Raw genomic sequence first — 23,023 nt, 5'->3', positions numbered from 1 at the left:
TGTAATCAGAATTGAAATAAATCCATTGGAGGTATGAAAATATAAATTCTGAAGAAGTGAAATAGCCGATAAATATGGTTTGGAAAATTGTCATGGTTTTCAGTGGAGTCTTCCCTTAACAGCAATTCAGTTGTCAATTATTAACTAATGTATTGTGTGTGTCATTACTGGAGTTAAGGAAAATTTATGTGTTTTTAAGTAATCTCAATGGTGGATTTTTTTTATTAACGTATTTAATCGCGAATGCGCTACGAACTCTATGTCCATCCAACATGTTTAAGAGTGTATAACTAGAGTTCTGTCGCCTGCAAACGCGATCACTTCTCCGACACTACTGCGTGGTAGGTCACATACCCTCCAGGGAGGCGCTGCATTGCCCTGATTCATTGCATGGAGACCTATAATTGCTCAGTAAACGACAACTAATGAGGGAGGAGAGATGTGATGACGAAGCTCGTTGCATAGTGACATGGTGCTCAGGAGGCTGCTCAACGAGGAAGACGAAGAGCAGGTCTAATTCGGAGACGAATTTATAAAGAAGAAAAAATAAACAAATGATATAAATGTAACCGGATTCACGAAATCTCTTGAATTACGTGAAACATCTTTATTTTTGGTAATTAATAATTAAGTTCATAGTTTCAGATCTTGTTTGTACCACAGCCTCCCACACATATTGCACATGTAATCAAATTTATTGTTAAGAAAATGTTTATTAATATCCTCACAGCTAGCAGTGAATCATAACTGCGGAATCTCGGCCAAATAAGTCACTCAACTGAGTGCGCTCCTAGTATAATGGCAGTTGACATTAGACATATACGTCAACATATATGCCTAACTTGGAGTCAGGCCACAAAGGGAAACACTGAAGGAGGAAGGTTCGATCCGGTGCTGTGGATTGAATTCGGCATAGCTCAGTTGTCAGAGCGCTTGGTACGTAGAACCAAGGACCCGGGTTCGATCCCCGGCGCCGGAGCGAATTTTTCTCCTCAAACATTAATTGTCAACATTACAGAGATTATTCTGTAGGACAAATTAATACATCCATAATAAGAAAATGTTTATTGAAATAATTAAAAGGTTCTTTACAACAATATCTTCCTTTAACACTAACCGTGGTCGCCGGCATAGCCCAATCCGTTGAGAAGCTTGGCTGCTGATTAGGAGTTGCGCTCGGACGTGATTCGATTCCCGCTCAGACTGATTGGATTTTTCTGAGGTTTTATTCTTTTATACAGTTATCATAATAAATTTGTGAAATTTATAGGCCTATAACCTATAACAATTGAGTCATTTTTCTTGCCCTGCACTTAAAATGATGTCCAATGTCGGGGATATGTGGTTGTTGTAATATTCATAAATGGTGCTTCGTATTATATCACGTCCGAAATCAACGTCGCCTGTGTGCCGGAATTTTGTCCCGCAGGAGTTCTTTCACATGGCAGTAAATCTACTGACATGAGCCTGTTCCATTTAAGCACACTTAAATATCATCGACCTAGCCCGGAATCGAATATGACTCAAACAAATATACTTTTTTCATATTTAGAAAATGGGTCTGAAAGACAAAACCCGTGCAGTTACGTAACTTTTCATGACTCGTTTACTAGCGGGATAATAATAGTAATCGAACCTGCAACCTCGGGCATAGAAGGCCAGCGCTATACAAACTGCGCCAACCAGTCCGACTGGATGAAAAAAAAACTGTAGGCGACGAAGCCCAACAACCAGATTTTCCAGCAGTATTGTCACAGGAAATCGTCAAATTTCTTGAATTTCGTAATTGTTTGTAATGCAATCTGAGTTTTCTTTTTAGGAGTGCTATTCTCGGTTATATTGATAGAAAATATCTTCTTCACTTATGACCTTGAAACAGTTTTAGCAATTGGTGAATCACATTTGCCTTCTTCTTCACTGAAAAATAGGTATAATTTTTTTATTTAATACGTGCAGCTTATCTCTCTAATGTATGATCTCTTCCAACAGGAGAAGTACCAACATTACAATTATTGTCGTCATCACTATGTTGTTCACTCTCTTCAACAGAATCCCATGGTCGCCACATACTTCACTAACTTTAATGTATACTAAGAAAACTAAACAGATAATGCAAACTACGTACACTCCAAGTCGTTACAGAACTGACAACTATGTGGTGTTTACCTCTGCGCGGGACGAAGGAAATAGCAGTAACTTGTGTGGCTTCTGCATTCAGCCCCCACCCTCTGGTTTTTCATTAAATAGACGATGGACGGAGTAGCAAGAGGAGAGATAGCTAGTGGGAGTAGGATAGTTTTAATAAAGTATACTGCGAAGAAGTGTTATTTGTAATAATTGTTAATCGTGGCACCATATACGTGAAAATGTGAGGTGTAGAGTGCTGCATTGGAGTTAAATCGCTCGCTTGAACTCGGTCGAATGTCGCACGCTCGAGTGAGATAAGATCGGTCGTGATACGCTCGTAATAAATAGAAGCACAGTACAAGGTCATCTCACCAACATGTCTTATCTTGTATGGAAGGCGACAGATAAGATACACAGTAAAAATAAGGCTTTATTTTCTGCGTTTATGACAAACGTCTAATGGAACGTACCAAAACAGTAACATGAAGTTATGAATAAAATAGTATGAAAAACTTCGATATACAGTTATTATTGCTAATTAATAATTATTCTCTATTTTATTTACCACATATATAATATGATAGGTCCATATATAGTGTTCCGCGTATATACTGCGACAATGTAGAAACGTTTTACAAAATATTATTGATATAGCAGTAGATTAATAACAATATTAGTACAGAGATAACGTCACAGAAAATATAATAAAACGAATAATTATAATGCTCAACTGTTACAGACGCAAAGATTGATACACTAATTATTAGAGATTATTATTATCATCATTATTATTATTAAAATATTATTATTATTACTAGAAAACTTGATACATTTCTTGCATTATCGTGATTGTGTTCTCCGTTTATAATAATTACATTTACATCCAATAACATCTAACAGATGTGGCAAAAACAAAATCACTCCTATGTGTGTATGTGGAGGGGGGGAAACATTTACCCACAACATTTATAATACATGTTAAAGAAAGTTTTGTAGCTGTACTATGGAGAGGTTAGTTAAACACTTCAAAGTTTCGAAATGATAAACAATCTATGATGTTACTACACAGTTCATCACTGTAACAAGAACGAATGTCTAACGCTCGGCTTATACCGTTCGAGGATTTATCGCTCGCGACAATTTTACCCATCCTGCATGTGCGCTACCTATCGGATTATGCTATGAACTACTTGGCGCTCGAGCGAAAACGTCCGATGCAGACCTCTGGTGAGGTGCACCATTACATGTAAGTAATACTGTGACGAAATACAGTAGTGGCAAAGAAAACTGGACCTACCCTTGTAGCTGATTTCAGAGCCTTGTTCACTCCAGAGTACGATAGACTGGTAACTAAGACTTTCGTGGTTCGAATTCTCCCTGGGAAGGAAACTTTCTTTTTTTTTTTGTTCCTTATTCAAGTTTATTCCCAATACTTTTTGATTGCAGCGATATTTTACTACTTAATTAACTTATTATTCTCAGAACATGAATTTACCAGCAATCGAAAAGTATTGGGAATAAATTTGAATAAGGAACAAAAAAAGAAGTTTCCTTCCCAGGCAGGATTCGAACCACGAAAGTCTTAGTTACCATTCTATCATGCTCTGGAGTGAACAAGGCTCTGAAATCAGCTACAAGGGTCGGTCCGGTTTTTTTGCCACTACTGTACAGCTGTCAAAAGAAAAAGTGGCCGCTCTCCTGAAACAAAGTTCCCTTCGGGTATCTTCGCTACAATTCGGAGACAGGCGATGTTACATGTTGTTGGACCACGTTGCCTGATATCTACAGTTATAATTGAAGTATTCTGTGTGTTATCGATAGCGTAATGGTAGCATTCAGGCCTCTTATTCATGAGGTCCTGCGTTCGACTACAACCACGTGCTTTTTGTGTTCTTTTTTGTTCTGTTTTTGAGAGAGACAAACTATACATAATGGCTCCTTTCTCTTTTACGATTATTTTAGTAATTAACATCAGGTTCATTAATATATTATGCCATGACTTTATCATTATGATATTGTGGCTGCAAATGGAAAGAAAAAAGATTTTATTCTCAATAAAAATATCTTTCGTGGCATAAACAAAACAAATTTACTGGCGTCGGCCTTACAACATTCAAACAATTAAGCGTTCAAAAAACAAAACAAAAAGCCACAATTCAATATTTAGTCTATCTTCCTCTTATCTCGATCATCTTGCAGTCGAGTGGGCATGGAATTGACTAGTCTTTGCAAATAGCCACTGTTTTTAGACACGATATTCCAGGCATTCTGAACATATATACATAAGTGTTCTGTCCATGAGCAGGTGTTTCATTGCAAACCCAGCAATCTCCAATCTTTCCTATTTTCTGCCTTCCTCTTAGTCTCCGCATATGATCCACATATCCTAATGTCTTCTATTATTCTTTTCAACCAGAGACCCAACCAGTTACTTTTTATCTTTCTAATCAGTTTCAGCATCATTCTTTCTTCACTCACTTTTTCAAACACAATTTTATTTCTTATTCTATCTGTCCACTTCACACGCACCGTTCTTCTCCACATCCACATTTCAAATGTTTCAATTCGTTACTCTTCATTTCGTCGTAATGTCCATGTTCCTTCCCCATACAATGCCACACTCCACACAAAGCACTTCACTAGTCTCTTCCTTAGTTATTTTTCCAGAGGTCCGCAGAAGATCCTTCTTCTTCTATTTAAAGCTTCCTTTGTTCATGTTTGCAGTTTTTCTTGGGAAGGATAGGCCTAAATGCGGTAACATCCCGTTGCTTTCCGCACACCACTATCTCTTTCGCATCTTATTAAATTCCAGGGGGCCCAAGCGTGGAGATGAGGAGAGTGGATTTGACTAATTGGGCCCTCCGGACTTCACCGGAAGTCACGGCAAGCGTTAAATATTAATTCTATCAGGATGTTTGACCCTATCAGAAATCGGGAAATCTCAATTAGCCTTTGCCCCCCGCATCCTGGACTAGCTTCTACGAATCAACAGAAAATCTTGGAGTGTGGTTGGGCTAATTTTTCCGAAAATGTTTCCACACTTTTGCCCTCGTAGCTCAGCGGACGAACGTCGGAATTTAGATGTCAACGTCTCAGGTTCAATTCCTCGTTACTCCTTTTCATTTTATTGTGGTTCAAGATAGTATAATGTAATAATACAAAAAGAAAAATTAATAGCAGTATTATGCAACTGGATTTTTCCAAACCTAATATTAAATTTATGTTATTTATATCGCTAAAGAACGATTACAATATAAATAACTTCAATATTATTTATACAGTATCACTAAAGAACGATAACACAATATAAATGATAAATATCGGTTTGTTTAATTAATATTATATAATACGTATTTAATTATCTAAATGAAATAACCTATTTTACAAAGAAAGATGTTTATTTGTGTTATAATAATTACCTACATAAAATACAGATTATTTATATTGCGAAAGAACAATAACAATATAAATAACTTGAATATTATTTTATAATTCTAATGAAGGAAAACAATATAAATGATAACTTGAATATTATTTATATCGCTAAAGAACGATAACAATATAAAAAACGTGAATATTATTCATATCGGAATTTCACAGATTTATTACAGATGTATTTAAGAAATTGTAGAAGAATAGTAATTAGTAACAGTGTCCTATTTATTCTTCTTGGAGCCAAATTTGTAACTTTTAAAAGTGTGGTTACTATGTTGAAGTGTATGTGTTGCAACGGATGCTTGATTTGTTATGTATGTGAATCAGTTATGGGATGCTTGATGTCGTCGCAATGTCGTAATTATAGTTTGATCGTGTTTGTGTGACTATTGTGTATTAATTTATTATATATGGTACGGAAAGCTGCATATTTGTGTTATAGAAGTGTTACATATGTGTGTTGTTAGTGTTTTTGTATGTTTCAAATTGATAACTGATATTTGTTTTGCAATCGCAATGCCTAATTTACGGATTGTTTATGTTTTGTTTACACCGCGTAAGCTAATTTAATTTTCTTTTCCATTTCTCTTTATGCTTATCTTTTTTGTGTATAAAACTATAGCCCTAACATACATATGTAAAATAGGGCTAACCCCCATTGGAGATACTGTAGCTACAATAGTAATAATTATTATTCATATCGTTATAAAACGATAACAGAATACAAATGATGACTTGAATTTTATTCATATCTCTAAAGAACGATAACAAAATATAAATAACGTGATATCCATCAAGAACGATAACTGGATATAAATGATAATTTGAATATCATTTACATCGCTAAAGAACGATTAAAAAATAAAATGAAAACTTGAAGAAGACGCGAACCCAGAACCTTTGAATCATTAAACAAGCAATCTACCGCTGGTCTGCGAGGAGCAGATATGGAACACTCTCATAGTTCCGGAACTGCTTGTACAAGCACATGCATCGTGTAACTTCGCCGCGACCCGAAGTGGACTTTGAAAATATTCGCTGTTCACGAGTGCGGCCACTTTTTTTTTGACAGCTGTACATATCATACCATATAATTATCATATCATATAATTATAATATCATATCATATCATAACAGAGATTAAACTGAGTGATACTAACTGATGCCATATATTCAATCATTCGCTATTAAAGAAGACGAGTTAAAAAATAGACTTTAATGCAATGAATGCTAATTGACATTAATCAGCGTCTTTATAACTATGGTATGTATTCAGTGTAATTTAAATTTAGATGTAAGCAATTTTGTTTACATTGCGGGGCTCCTATGCATGTGGTTCTCTCCACTGTTTGAGATTTCATTTTGTTACTCGAAGCTCTCTAGTACACATCCGGGTAACTAACCCTCCGGTATTGTGGGAACCGAAGCGGCGCTACCGCATCCACCCTACCCCACCCCTACTCCCTGCCGGGATCTCACCCTCAGCCAATTACAACCCTCTAAATCGATGCTCATAAGAACTTGCGGGCGTCTCCAATGAGGGAAATCCCAGCTTGGTTAAAAACACGCCGTTGCTAGGTTACTATTATCCTTGATTTACTAGCTCTTTCAAAGATGCTCTATACACCCACTCTGTTCTATTGTTTGTTTGTTCTTGGATAATTATAGATATGTCTACCGTGGCTCTAGTGGAGGTGTATTAAGCTATTGAAATAGCGGCCCTGGTTTCGACTCTCGTTCCTCTCCAATACTAATTGTTGACTTCTAGCCCAGAGTTGCAGGACTGGAGAAGAAAGGGCTGGAATCATGGGGAAAGAGTTTGTTCTCACATCTACAAGGCTGGAGCCTTCAATGAAGTTCTGTGACGTTTGGTAAACACATGTAGTCTCTTCTCTTCTCCCCCCTACAATGACGCGAGAGTTGCAGGGAAGGGATGAGTTATGTGTTCCGGCTTATGACGTGTGCTTCAATTGTAGCACAGTTTTGCATCCCTGTTCTAGCCTTTCACAGTAGCCTTACTGAACATATGGCCCAGGAGACTTATGATATATGGACGATCAATGCTTGTTGTCCTACACATATTAATACGTATTTTATAAATGAGTTAGGGTTACTGGGTTATTTTACGACGCTATATCAACATCTAGGTTATTTAGCGTCTGAATGAAATGAAGGTAATAATGCCGGTGAAATGAGTCCGGGGTCCAGCACCGAAAGTTGCCCAGCATTTGCTCGTATTGGGTTGAGGGAAAATCCCGGAAAAAACCTCAACCAGGTAACTAGTCCCGACCGGGATTCGAACCCGGGCCACCTGGTTTCGCGGCCAGACGCGCTGACCGTTACTCCACAGGTGTTGACTTTACAAATGGTCCTCTCCAAGATTTACTATCTGTGCGATAAAACTTTTTTCTAAGACTGTACGATAGCATTCTAGGGTTAAACTGTATTGTAGGCTACATTATGTAACGATGAAAGAGTAGTGGAACGGAGAAAAATTCTCTCCGGAACCGGGATTCGAACCCGGGTTTTCAGCTCTACGTGCTGATGCTTTATCCACTAAGCCACACCGGATACCCATCCCGGTGTCGGATCGAATCGTCTCAGTTTAAGTTCCACCTCTTTGGTTCCCTCTAGTGGCCTGCCCTCTGCACTATGTCATAGATGTCTATGAACGTAGGACAATGTCCACATATGTGCAGAAGTGTACTCGTTTTGAGTGACTGATTGGCCGGGATCCGACGGAATAAGCGCCGTCTTAAATCACAAAGTGATTTACGTATATCACATATATTATTTAATGTAGGTACCGAAGTACATATAATGTTTCCGTGCAGATATTCTGCGTCATCGTACGATGAAAGAGTAGTGGAACGGAGAAAAATTCTCTCCAGCACCGGGATTTAAACCCGGGTTTTCAGCTCTACGTGCTGACGCTTTATCCACTAAGCCACAATGGATTCCCATAAACTGAGACGATTCGATCCGACACCGGGATGGAAATCCGGTGTGGCTTAGTGGATAAGCATCAACACATAGAGCTGAAAACCCGGGTTCAAATCCCGGTGCCGGAGAGAATTTTTCTCTGTTCCAGTACTCTTTCATCGTACGATGACGCAGAATATCTGCATGGAAACATCATCGGTACATCAGATAATATATACATTATGTAAGCTTATTGACAGTCAATGGTATGGCGATATGGAGAGAAAGCAACAATTTCTAAAATTGGATCGATACCAGAAATGTCGTAGCAATTTTCATTGTAAAATAAACAATAAATAAATTCAAGTAAGTGAAAGTGATTGTTTCTATAGCGCTACATAAAAATGTATTAGGAGAACGACCGACCGTTGTCGAGTGCAGTGATAGCTTTGGTTATTTATCTAAAGGGTCTTCGTAGCAACTGTCGGACTGTATGCAAAGCCTCCTTGGAATCTGAATGCGAAATTGTCTTCCTCTTCGCCGTTTGACATTTGCTAACGTTAATTCCGACTGCTCTAAATTCGTAAACATATTCCGATGCTCAGTACTATCTTCTTCTGGCGCATCGCTCGCCGTTCCGTTGTCTGCGATTTTGTGACTGGCAACTCTTGTATTAAGCAACAATGTAGCCTCAGCACCAGGATAAACAGATAACAGATCACAGCTTTGTAAAAATTTGTTTAAAAAAGCAGAAAGATTACCCAACTGAATTGTTGTTTAAACATTTCAAAGTTTTCAACATTAAACAAATGTATTGTTTTATTTTATTAAAATATTTTTAAAGAAATTTTAATAACTTTGAAAGGTATATCTTACATAAATATAGAACTAAAAATATGAATTCCCTGCGTTTGTCTGAACCAGAATGTAAAACCAATGCAGCTTTTTATCATAGCATGAGTCAAGGTCCCAGATTATTAAACAAATTTTATTCCAATAATATTTCAACCACGAATCCTCTCCAAATTAATAAAAAAATAAAAAAAATTGTATTGGATTTATAGTTTGGGTTTAAACATATTAAACACTATTTAATCTGTATTCACTCTCAATTTCAATTTTATTTTTGTCTGTATTGAAATCCCCTCCTGAGCATGAGTCTTACTCATTCAGGAGTGGGCTAGATTATCTTTCATGTCCACACCTGTGGAGTAACAGTCAACGCGTCTGGCCGCGAAACCAGGTGGCCCGGGTTCGAATCCCGGTCGGGGCAAGTTACCTGGTTGAGGTTTTTTCCGGGGTTTTCCCTCAACCCAATTCGAGCAAATGCTGGGTAACTTTCGGTGCTGGACCCCGGACTCATTTCATCGGCATTATCACCTTCATATCATTCAGACGCTAAATAACCTAGATGTTGATACAGCGTCGTAAAATAACCCAATAAAAATTATCTTTCATTGTATTTACTAATTTGTATTCATTTCAAACTTACTAGCAATGATAAATAAAAATAATAATACTACAATTTCGTCGTTCCTCTACTTTCACAATACCTTCCGAAAAATTAGTATATTTATTGTTGCCAAATCTATCAAAATTCATTGATATTAATGATTTTTACTTCCTGGGAAATTATTGTTTTATAATCTAGAGGGCCCTTGTTCAAATCCCGGTCACAAGAAACAGCACACTGCGATTCCAGACGTTTCCTGTGACATTTCTGGTGGAAAATCGGGTCGTTGGGCTTCGTTCCCTACCGTCTTTTATCAACCAGTCGACCTGGTTGGCGCAGTTGGTATAGCGCTGGTCTTCTGTGCCCGAGGTTGCGGGTTCGATCCCGGGCCAGGTCGATGATATTTAAGTATGCTTAAATGGGACAGACTCATGTCGGTAGATTTACTGCCATGTGAAAGAACTCCTGCGGGACAAAATTCCGCCACACAGGCGACGCTGATAGACTATAACCTCGCCAGTTGCGAGCGTCGTTAAATAAAATAAAAATTTAACATTTTTTCATCCATCTCTTCAGTTCAGTTTTATTGTCTCTTACTACTTACAAACTGTTTTTAGAGAACCCGGAGGTTCATTGCCGCCCTCACATAAGCCCGCCATCGGTCTCTATCCTGAACAAGATTAATCCAGCCCTTACCATCATATCGTACCTCTCTCAAATCTATTTTAATATTATCCTCCCATATACGCCTTGGCCTCCCCAATGGTCTTTTCACGTCAGTCTTCCAACTAAACTTTATGTGCATATCTTGATTCACCCATACGTGCTACATGCCCTGTCCATCTCAAAAGTCTGGATTTAATGTTCATAATAATGTTACGTGAAGAATACAATGCGTGCAGTTCTGCGTTTGTAACTTTCTCCATTCGCCTGTAATTTCATCCCTTTTAGCCCCAACAGTTTCTTATTCTAGAACACGTTTAACTTCTGTTCCTCTCTCAAAGTGAGAGTCCAAGTTTCACAACCATACAGAACAACCGATAATATAACTGTTTGATAAATTCTAACTTTCAGATTTTTCGAGAGCAGACTGGATGACAAAAGCTTCTCAACCGAATAACAGGCATTTCCCTTATTTATTCTGCATTTAAATTCCTTTCGAGTGTCCTCCAAGGTACTTGAATTTTTCCACCTTTTCAAAATATAAATTTCCAATTTGTTTTATTTCCATTTCGTACTATGTCTTGGTCATGAAACATAATTATATACTTGGTTTTTTCGGAGTTTACTCCCAAACCTATCTCCTTACTTGCTTCAAGTAAAATTCCCGTGTTTTCCATAATCGTTTGTGGATATTCTCCTGACATATTCACGTCATCCGCATAAACAAGCAGCTGATGTAACCCGTTCAATTCCGAACCCTCCCTGTTTTCCTAGACTTTCCTAATGGTATATTCTAGAGTAAAGTTAAAAAGTAAAGGTGATATTGCATCTCCTTGCTTTAGCCAACAGTGAATTGAAAAAGCGTCAGTTAGGAACTGGCGTATTCGGACTCTGCTGTAAGTTTCACTGAGACACATTTTAATTAATCGAACTACTTTCTTGGAATTACCAAATGCAATAAGAATATTATATAAAACTTCTCTCTTGATCGTGTTATATTGCTTTTGAAATCTATGAATAACTGATATAGTAGGAATAATAAAAACAACTTTAGTAACAAAGATTGATGGTAATACAGTAGGCCTATAATAACTTAATAGGGTAATAATATTAATAATATAATAGTAACAGCCCACACCTGTGGAGTAACGGTTATCTCGTCTAATCGCGAAACCAGGTGGCCCGGGTTCGATTCCCGGTCGGGGCAAGTTACCTGGTTGAGGTTTTTTCTAGGGTTTTTCCTCAACCTAATGTGAGCAAATGCTGGGTAACTTTCGGTGTTGGACCCCGGACTCATTTCACCGGCATTATCACCTTCATCTCATTCAGACGCTAAATAACCTAAGATGTTGATAAAGCGTCGTAAAATAACCTACTAAAATAAAAAAAAAATAATAGTAGCAATCATGAGAGTAATACATTTCTGATTATGATAATAATGATGTTGATGTTGATGAAGATAATAATAATAAGAAGAAGAATAACAATAATAAGAATAATAATACTCATAATTGCAGTAACACTAAATAATAATAATAATAATAATAATAATAATAATAATAATAATAATAATAATTGCGAATATATTGAATAAGCAGTCGCGGACAGCCTATGAGGGGTGGTCCTCCAACTTGGAGGTTAGGCGATGGGCTAGCAACCCATTAGCGTAAAAAACCGCTTGTTACGAAAGTCCAAATCAGGATAGGGACTGATGTCGAAGTTATGTGAGGGCAACAATGAACCTCCGGGTTCCTTAAAAGTCATAAGTAATAATTGGAACAACAATAGTAATACAAAATCAAAACTAATGATGACCAAAATAATAATAATAATAATAATAATAATAATAATAATAATAATAATATAATAATAATAATAATAAAGAACACAGTCACAGATTAGCTCAGCTAGATGGCGATTTCTCATCTAAATAGACTGGGAGTATAGTCCTAACATTATCTGTAAGATTTATGGTAAACAAAGAGATCGTTGACCAGATATATTTCCCAAGTGCTTCTATTTCCTCTTCCATCATCGTTAGATCGCTGCCCCATTATCGCCCTGTTATTATCGTACCCTCTCTAAATGGCAGAAAGGAGGGGTTAAAGAAAGAATTGTCGTCAACTCATATCTATAACCTTCCTTCGCTATGTTTTTATTACAGTCCTAATGAGGAAATTGCGTTTCAAACTCACGGTAAGACGTCACGAGATCTCTGGACTATAATAGGTTAAAATGTTGAAGTGAATGGGACCATCTAGATAGGAGGCTTCAAGAAACTTAGAAACTGCAATGTTCATATAGTAATCTCGTAACACACAATATGTTGGAGCTGGTCTTGCGCAATTACGCCTTGAATACAGAGCTCAGAGAAACCGAAAAACGTAGACTACAAACATCTGTCACGTATTTCTCATCCCATGTCAACAACGCCTGATAAAGTTAGGCTATAGCTAGTGCCGCCCCTAGACAGTAGAGTTGGGCAACACAATTCTTTTTCAGAAGTCGATTCCAACGATTCAATCATACATTACGAATCGATTCTATCGATTCGTTCACGATTCTTCTCAGTCTACGATTCCAACTATTCTTTTGAATCGCCAACGAGTTCACGATTCTTCCGAGTCTGCGATTCCAACTATTCTTTTGAATCGTCAACGAACGACTCGCAGGACAATTTCCTTTGCAAACCACGCGTAGAACAAAAACGTTCTCTCGCACAGATGGCATAAGAGGCGAGACATTGGATTGTCTCTTTCTCATTGGCTGGAACCATTCAGCATGACCTCCATTAGTCTACAAAATTACCCAAGATAATGTTTCTAAATTAAAATTTATCAACTGAACCTTATTATGAAGTACATTTTTTGCATTACATCTCTATTTAACTATGCAAATTTCAGGTTTGTGTTAATTATTTTCCATACTTAACAAATGCAGTATTTTGATTTCACTCTCGCTCGAGAGCATTCGGCACGGTTCGGAAATGTCCGTTGACAGGTTACATCAAACAAGTAAATAGAATCGTGGGTTACGATACCATGTCAATTCGTTACTATTCTTTTGAACGACGATTCGTTGATACCACGAATCGATTCGTTCACGAATCGACCCAACTCTACTACACAAACAATTTATAAGCAGCTATTATACAGGTCATGTTTAGTTTAAATTAATTTCAAATGAAATGTTACAATTCAGAAAACAATAAATTACTGGAATCAAAATACATGCATCTTACTTGTGAATTTATAAAGATATCCTTCGCGTTTTCCTCATAGAGAAAAAATTGATGATGTCATCAAAGTCGATCTGATGAAGCAACATCAGACTCGAAGCAAAGAAATATTGTTCTAACTTTTTCATTGTTGAAATAAAATTGATTTGTGAAAGGCAGGTTGTGGTTTATTTTTAAGCATTGGTTTTGTTGGTGAAATAATTATAATTTACTTTGATAGGAAGTATAGCTAAGGTAAATTGAAAAATGAACTCCAACTCTTTGGGGAATAAACCTTTCATATCGAAATATATAGTGCACATGCTGGAAAGTGTTTGAATAGTATTGTTAACGATATTGGAAATGTAACTGAGGGTTGTGGTTACTATTTATAGCGAAAAATAATAAACACACTTTCAATTTGGTTTTAAACAATGCGTTCTTGTTTATAGAAGCAGTTTCATAGTACAATAACGTGGTAAAGTATTATAATACAGGGATATCATTTTATTTTTACTTCAATTGTTATTGTATCTGAGTTTTAAATGTACTTCATTCCCACCCCTTCTACCATGTAGTAAACCTCACCTGTCCTCCACACAGAACCAAGACCGTATAGGCAGTATTGAGTGAGTGAATATAGTATGTCCCAGAAATATGGTCGCATTTTTCAGTGAAGAAAAAGCATTCAATATTGAATCATATTTTCGCACAGGTACTGTGTCCGTTTTGTTACGTCGCATCCCGATTTCCCTCACCCGCTTCTGCTCGCCCCTCTGTAAAGGCTAGTGGGTGGGCTGTCTTAGCTCTTTTCTGAAAACATTTGCTGTTAGGAATCGTATGTGTACGTAATATTATATAACTGTTTAAAATAACTTAAATAAAAGGGTCTCTTTAGGTAATTAACTGTTACGTGATTTCCTCCCTCTCTACAACCCTATGACATAACCACTTGAACGGACAGAGTAAATTTATCTGTGAGATCAGGCAGAATTGAATTTTTAGTACGTAAGGCACTCTGTTATAGAGTAGGTGTAGAATTATTTCAACATGAGTTACTGTGTTCAGGTACGAAGGACGAAACTGGAAATACGAATTAGGTACAATATAGTACGGTAATATGAAAAAAAGAACTGAATATTGTATCGAAATGAACGGCTATCATTTTCAACCATTTGTTTAAATATCCATATCTTGATTATTTTTCAATTTAAATGTATTCTCTATATTGTGTGCTAATGTGCTGTAGACAGTATAATATACACTGCACAATGAATACGTCCGCATGGATAGCTCAGTTCGTAACACTTATTGTTAATACTGCAGTACTTTTTGATTAAATAAAAACCTAACGAAAATTATCAAACTCAGAATCGTAATATTTCCTAATTTACGTAAATTGATGCACTACTTTTCTTCCCTCCTGTAACCGGTAAAATGATTTGTTTGAATTTTACGCGAATACCATCAAACTCAGGTCGTGGAAGGGGGTAGAAAATATTTCCGGTTCTCAATCGTTAATCCAAAGGTATAGCCAGGTTAATATTAGAAATGTTAGTAAAAATATAATGATGTCCCGGTATTTATGCAGCTGCACACTTTCCTTTTAGGGCTATACTACACGAACGTCAAAAATGTTGCGTTGAGAGGCGTTGGTAACGCATAAAAAATGTATAAACTACACGTTGCGTTAAGGACGCTGTGTTTGGTTTCAGAACTGCAATGGATCTTATAACGGTTGCATATGTAGCTCCGCAATGTGTTCAATTTATAAGGTCTGTCTCAAAAAAAGAGGAAAAGGAGATGGTGAATTCATCCCGCAAACATTAAGAGACTTTCGACAGGAAAGTTTTAGACTTTACTGCATTTGAAAATCACCGACAGTATCTCGACAAGTTTTTTCTCTATTACAGAATGTCAATAAAAAGTTTTGATGATCTTTTGAACTTAATTTCTCATAAAATTAGGAAAACTGACACTGTAATGAGGAAATCACTTCATCCTGTCGAAAAGCTGATTGTAACATTAAGGTAAGTAATAAAATTTGCCTTAATTTGTAATGATTATATTTTTATTTTATGCATAATATGTTGAAAATTAAGAACATTACAAGCTGCAGAAATCAGTACTCACTGAAATTAACAATGAACTCAGAATCATTTGAACCATCGGCAATAAAACTCAATGGCGACTCTGACAATTGGGACATTCTTGATGTTACCCGTTGCTCGACACTTCAGAAACTTTGAAACGGGCTTCAATTGCAAGCTCTGGAGGTAAATTGTCTATGATTTTGATAAATGATAGGAAAGCTTTGTTTCCATCCTTGTAAATCTCTCTGTCTTGTCTTTGTATGGCCACGCTCTCTGATAATATATTTGTAATATAGCTTGTTGCAGTTACTAGAATATTTTTAGATTTTTCTTTCCTTCCTGTCCCTGTCGAGCGAAGAGATGGTCCCGATTTTGTTTGGGCATCGTTTACATTATTCTCATGACCCGAAGTAGCCTGAGAAATAATACCATCCGTTATGTCTTCTTGTTTAGGTGGAGGTATATTCGAAATGGTTTCATTCTCACCAAGAGTAGGTAGCAAAAACTGCATTTGCTTCACAATATCCAGTCTGTTGTTGACGTTGCGTTGGTGACGCACAGGCGCGGATACAAGGGGGGGGGGTCTGGGGGGCTATAGACCCCCCCCTATCATTTTAAAAACTTTTTTTTATTTAAAATGTATAAAGCATTATTTTTTCATTCATATAACTTCTATGATTTCTTCACTCTCTAAACTTCATATTATTTTGCTATTTTACTTTGACATACAAACTCTCTTTACAGTTCGCAGTGAATAGATCAGGTAAGTGGTCGCATTCCTTAGGGGTCGTTACCATGGGGTTTAACAATAGCTCGGACTTCGGAACGGAAATCTAACGGTAACCACTCTACCACACTGTAGCTAGGCTGCTACCAATATCTTTGTTATCGTACTTTACAATAGCCACTACATTCGACTTCTGAATTGAGACGAGAAGTGATCAGTCTGCACAGGTGAATTATTTAGTGTAACAGTTATAAGAAATTATAAAATGTCGGAACGTAAGTTTCAAACAAATATCTTACAATTTTTCAAGAAGCCGTGTGGTGAAGTGAAAGAAAAGTGCAGTACGGATGACAATGATACAACTGATGAAGAAAAGTGTATGCCTGTTAATACCATAACAGGGAATCGGTTATGTGCGGTGAAAGTGATGATGCTAGTTCGACGACTCATAATGTATTAGATATTGGTTGCTTAGTGGAAAAAGAAATATGCAGTGACGAGATAAAATACAAAGCTCTAACAAATCCATGGGTTCCAGACGAAAAATATCCATTTCCGAGGACACTAGAATCGGGACAGTCTAGACAATTTCAGCATACGTGGCTTAAAAGATTTCCATGGCTGTCTTACAGTAAGAAGGATGAAGGTGCGTTCTGTCACGTGTGCGTTTTATTCGGAACTAAAGAGGGAGGGCGAAGCAAACTTACGTTACACAATTTAGTTACGAAACCTCTAAGAAAATTCAAAAAGACCTCTGAAATATTCAGGAGACATTCAGAGAACAGTTATAACAAAACTGCTCTCCTAAAATGTGACAACTTTAAACGAGTGTTTGAAGGTAAGGTAGAGAACGTTCTGGTTCAATTGAATAATGAAGTGTTACAAACAATGCGCGGAAACAGGATGAAACTTGTCCCAATAGTAAAAACAATTATTTTGTGCGGCCGACAAAATATTCCATTAAGAGGACACAGGGATGATGGTGCGATTGACTTGGAAAGCGAAAATCAAAACGAAGGTAATTCCAAGGAGCTTCTTAAATATCGCGTTGATGCCGGTGATCAGATTCTGCATATTCATCTTAAAAATGCCCCAAAAAACTCTTCTCTAACAAGTAAAACAACACAAAACGATCTCATAAACTGTTGTGGCACCATTATTGAAAAGAAAATTGTTGAAGAGGTTAACCAAAGTAAAACATCCCGGACGACTTCAGCTTCGTTAAACTGTAAGTAACATTTAATCGACTTTCCATTCCAGTCACCATTTCCTTTAGAATTAGAACTAACTGAAGACTTAGAACCTAAGAGTGACAATATTGTTGTGGTTTATTTATTTGTTTTTAATCCCATTGTTCTGTGTAATGATTATACTACTGTATTCATATATTAATTGAGGGGTTGGTGCAAGAAAGGCACTTCTCTCAAATGCAAGTTTAGAGAAAATTGATGTTGGAAACTCAAACAGTAATAATGTTATCTATGCATGCCTTTACATTTTGTGTACCGGTACTCCTGACCTCTATGATTACAGTATTGAACTACAACTTTGTGATCATATGCATAACAGATCAGAGATCACAATAAATCGTTTTACTCAAAAAGGGCACATCCTCTAAAATGCCCTTCTTGCACCCAGCCCCTCAATTATTATTAGCCCCCCCCTATTATTAAATTCTAGATCCGCGCACTGACGCACATGTAGTATGAATATGTTTGCAAAAGATGGCGTTGCCAACGCAGACCTCTGCGTTGAAACTTCCCAACGTCGAAGCAACGCAACCAAACGCAGCACTTTTAACGTTTGTGTAGTATAGTCATGCAATTATACAAGCGATCATATTACCAAAAACTAAGTTCCTATGAAAGAACGTTGTCAACGCAACGTTTTTAACGTTCGTGTAGTATAGCCCTTACTCTCGCTGCGACCGCGACAATTCGATACCGAAACACTATCCGACTTCCACAAGGGGTTCAAGAACAAACTTTAGAAAAGATTTATCAACAAGTGTTTTAAAAACAAATTTTACTGTAATATGAAAATGGGGGGGGGGAAATAGGAAAGAAAAGTAGGAAAAGAGAGAGAAAAGGCTAAATTCGGCACTGCATGTCAATGGTGTATTCTAGGAAACAATTGTGGTTAAACTGTGCTAACGTGACGTAAGAAAAATCACTCTGAGGTTCCATATCAATTAATAGAACACGTAAAGTGACTTAATTGTAGGAATGAGATTTAGGAACCCAGCAGCCGTAAATGTGAAGAAAGAGCTGAAATAAATGGAAGAGTAAGTGGAGTTCAATTACTGTAATATACAAGAGGGTGGCCTGCTGCTGCATCTGTTTTTTAAATTCTGCCCGTTATGGAAGTAGAACTCCGCCAACACAATACTTACACTTATCTTGCCTGAGAGCGTCTTCATTGTGGTGTTGCAGGTTGTGACGTCATCTGCACGCTTGCGCAGTGGTCGGCTGCTACCAGCGTCGTAGCGGAGCATCGGATAGCGGCGCGAGATCAGTGAGGCGTCGGTCGTGGGCGCCTTGGGGCGTCCAGTACTGCATCGACGCTCGGCATCACAGCGTCGGCCCGGATTCCTCCGCGATTCCTTTAGAATTTTCATGTGAACGTCACTTCTTTTTTCTTTCCGAGCTCTTTGGATGTTAATATCTCCTAGCAACTCTTATGTTCGGACGTCCTTCTTGCGATATGAAGAAGACAGCACCGGGTAAGCCTAACAATGCTGCCAACATGATCGTAAGGAGGAGCGCCGCTGGAAACGTCCCTTCGAAACTTTACCACCACCGTCAGTGTTACCACCCTCCAAACTGCAGGCAGACGTCTGATTGGACGAGGGGGTGGTGAGGAATATGCGTCCCTACTTTTCGACAAAGTACTTCCTTCGATTCCCGAAACTATCTAGTCTCTACACCGTGTCAATGTGGACAACGTACAAAACTTACAAAAGAGTGCAACACTAGTCACCCTTGAGAACTGTCCAAAGAAAAGAAGCGCTTGCAGATTTTGTGCGTAAAAATGGCATCAGTGTGTTGTATCGGTGTTAATCCATCTTGCATCTCTGTTATCTTGTGTCTTACAAGAAAATAACATAATTTATCGTGTTAAAGAAGAAGACGGAGGAATCGACCCCTGACCTGAAGAAGTTGACGCCCTCAACATCATTATAAAGCATTTAATATTAGAAGTTGTAATAACCTCAATCTAGCTACAAACTGAATAACCTCGTGTGACATAAAAGGGAATCGAACCCGTGACTGGCGAGCGAATCCTGATATTTCGATCTTAGTATAATTTTGTTCGTTTGTATTAATCGGGAAAAGGATTGATAAGCAGAAAATTATTATCGGTGACAAAGTGTTGGTACGCTGTAAACTCTGTAGCATGTGTGAAAAAGCCTCATTAAGTGTTCAAGAAGGAAATAAGATATTTATCTTAAAAACTTGACACCTGTCGGTAATAGAATTTCGGATATTTAAAAGTCGTTTCTTGTCAACTGCGGTATTCGATCTGATTATAATTTAGCACTAAGAATTGCAGCATTTGTTTTCTGAGATCTCATTTTGTTTTCGTCATTGAAATCTTTTTAATTTCCAAGAAAGCGTTATTCTTGAATATCGTTATGTAAACCACTTTTCACTTCGTAATTTTTATCATAAACTGTACTAAGACTATCCTAGAGTAACCATTGAACCATTTCGAACTCTTGTTTCAAAGTAGGTAAAATATTTTCTAGATCTGAGTGGAGAAAAATTACTTTTTTCCGCCATTCTCAAGAAAAGTTCGTATTTTATTCGTAATGTAAGAAACGTCTTTTAAATTGTGCTTAAAATCGCTTTGTTCAGACATTTTTACTTTACCTACGAGTGTTCATCAAGAGAAACTGAACTAGTGACTCCACAATTTCATCACATATGAACTGTTCTTTTACTTAAAAATCACATTCACGACGTCTTATACCACCTACAGTAAGCACCAAAGAAATTATTTTCGACGTAGTGAACAAGGTCGCAATAAAACTTCAAGTATTTCAGAAAAACCTTACGAAAATGTAAGGTAGGAGAATAAAGTATTCGCCAAAGGATTAGGTTAGTGATCGAAAAAATACGATAATTTTATCATGAATAGAAGGCAGCGTACATAAAAGGAAGCATAACATCTTAAAGGAGCCTTCAAACTCTCTGACTTTGCCAAAAGAGTTGAAATTATTTAAGTGAAGAGAATCATAAACTAGACCGTGAAATTATCTTGAATTTTACAAGGATTATCACACCTACTCGCATGTTCTGCATAAAAATTGAAACCAAACTCGTGGAAAGAGGGAAGTCTTTAGAGTGGCCAGTACAAGAAATATATTTTTTTTTTTTTGACAAACGTAAATTGAAACTAAATGTGAATTAAATTGTAACTTTATGAAAAGAGTAGAGGAATAATATCACCCTCTCATATCACTGTTGAATGATATGTATGCACCTACTTTACTGAAGTAAATTACTCTATAGAATTCATGACGTGGAAGACGTAAATATAGTTTGGGAACATTCACGTTTATGGACAGAATTTCGTTCTCTCTTGTGCCGTTATTCCATTAATAGGACGTAGTAAAGTGGCAGTGACGAGTTCGCGAAGAAACAGCAGAAAAAGACGGACAATTTGTAGCTTATAATTAAGTCTGTCTGGAGGCAACACGCGCAAGAAACTTGGAGCAAGTTTATGAAGCAACAGTGAAAAAATTGAAGATACTTTGCATAATTTATAGTGTTCATTAAAGTCTTCACTGTGCCTGAGCGACTGGAGAAGATATTCCAAACTATTTTGAGAAAAAATTGCTCAGATATCTTCGCAATTCACTGTTTACAGTGGGGAATTTTAAGCTCGTGGACGTAGACTGCAAAAAAACAACTTTTATCCGAGTTTATAAGGAAATCGTCGATGAAATGGAAGCAATTACAAAGTTCGTAACTTGTAGAGGGGGATAAAAAAATTCTAGTCATTACTTACTTTGTAGTATAGTAACGGAATTCATACAAGAAATTTCAACAAATTGACAATATTTTACTTAATTCATACATTTTAAGATAACGTAAACAGCTATTCTGAAACGCAAAAAATGAAAGAATAGCTGGTTTTGGAAGAGACTGCTAATAAACTGAATATCTCTCCGTAAGTATTAATTTTATTTAGGGACGGTGAGAAGTTACGTGGTTCTGAGGTCACTAGGAAAGAAGTTTGAAGAAATCTACGAAAAACTGCATATACCCCAGCAGTATATATAGGAACGTAACACTAGTTTGACAGAATTTTAGGTTTTGACTTGACCCAATTTGTGAAGAAACGCTCGAAAATTTAAAACTAGTCTTATTATTCTTAATTTTTAATTAAGAATTTATATCATTCTGAGAATGGTCCGAGATCCCAGGTGACTTGAAGAGAAATTTCACCCGAATTTGTGGAAACAGTCAAAATAATTGTTGGTATACTGTGAAATCTGTAAGTTTACGTAAAAGTGTAGCTTCGGCGGGTTTAGAAGTAACTGGAAGAGAAATCTCGACTGAATTTGTGAAAGAAAACTTCGACAATTTAAGATATTCTGATTCCTAATTTATTAGAGGCTTGTAAACCTACGCGGTACTATAGTGACTGGAAGAGAAGTTGAACTGGGTTTCTTCAAAATAAACAGTAAAAAATTGAGTCTGAAGAATTCCATATCGTGACTGGTGCTGGCACGGCAATATGGCGAGTGAGTGACCCTGATGAGGGACGGGGTTATGAACGCTAGCACTTGCTCCGCTCTGCTGGAGCAGGTCGCCTGGGATGACCCTGGTCTGATCGCCTCCCTCGTCGTGCTCCTGCTCATCAACGTCATGGTCATCGTCGGCAACTGCCTCGTCATCGCTGCCGTCTTCATGAGCTCGAAGCTGCGTTCCGTAACCAACCTGTTCATAGTGTCGCTGGCCGTCGCTGATCTCATGGTGGGACTCGCCGTTCTCCCGTTCAGCGCCACCTGGGAGGTATTCAAGGTCAGTAAAAGCTTCTTTCCTTCAAATGTTAACACTTTTATGTGATTGCAGTGAACACATGCACTAAAGCTTTGGTTTTTCAGAACCGACGCATGCGACGTGCAAGGTGCGAGGCCCGTCTCGCACAAATCCGGACTACACGAGAGATAGTGAGTGGTGTCTATGGCTGCGAGGTGCGCAGACCTCGCATCTCGCAGCTATAGAAACCACTCACTATCTCTTCTGTAGTCCGGATTTGTGCGAGGAGGGCCTCGCGTCTCTCATGCGTCGGTTCAGAAAAACCAAGGCTTAATATGATTACTATAAACTGTTAATAATTTCTATTGAATTTGAGTTTATTTATTCTCTTATTAG

At 37.4% G+C, this 23,023-nt stretch overlaps 1 protein-coding gene across 1 annotated transcript in view; it reads left to right on the top strand.

Moving 5' to 3' along the window:
• The window catches only part of LOC138705433 (probable G-protein coupled receptor No9), a 1,480,426-nt gene that overhangs the window by 1,108,467 nt on the left and 348,936 nt on the right, over positions 1-23,023 (top strand). The window contains exon 6 of the mRNA XM_069834160.1: positions 19,070-22,669. Within this exon, the coding sequence (XP_069690261.1) occupies positions 22,403-22,669 (267 nt within the window). The 5' untranslated portion in view covers positions 19,070-22,402. The remainder of the gene's footprint in view (positions 1-19,069; positions 22,670-23,023) is intronic.

This window comes from Periplaneta americana, chromosome 1 (genome assembly GCF_040183065.1).
Source record: "Periplaneta americana isolate PAMFEO1 chromosome 1, P.americana_PAMFEO1_priV1, whole genome shotgun sequence".
NCBI classification, from domain to species: Eukaryota; Metazoa; Arthropoda; class Insecta; order Blattodea; family Blattidae; genus Periplaneta; species Periplaneta americana.
Note: the sequence above shows the minus strand (reverse complement) of the source record. Positions and strands in the feature narration are given on the sequence as shown.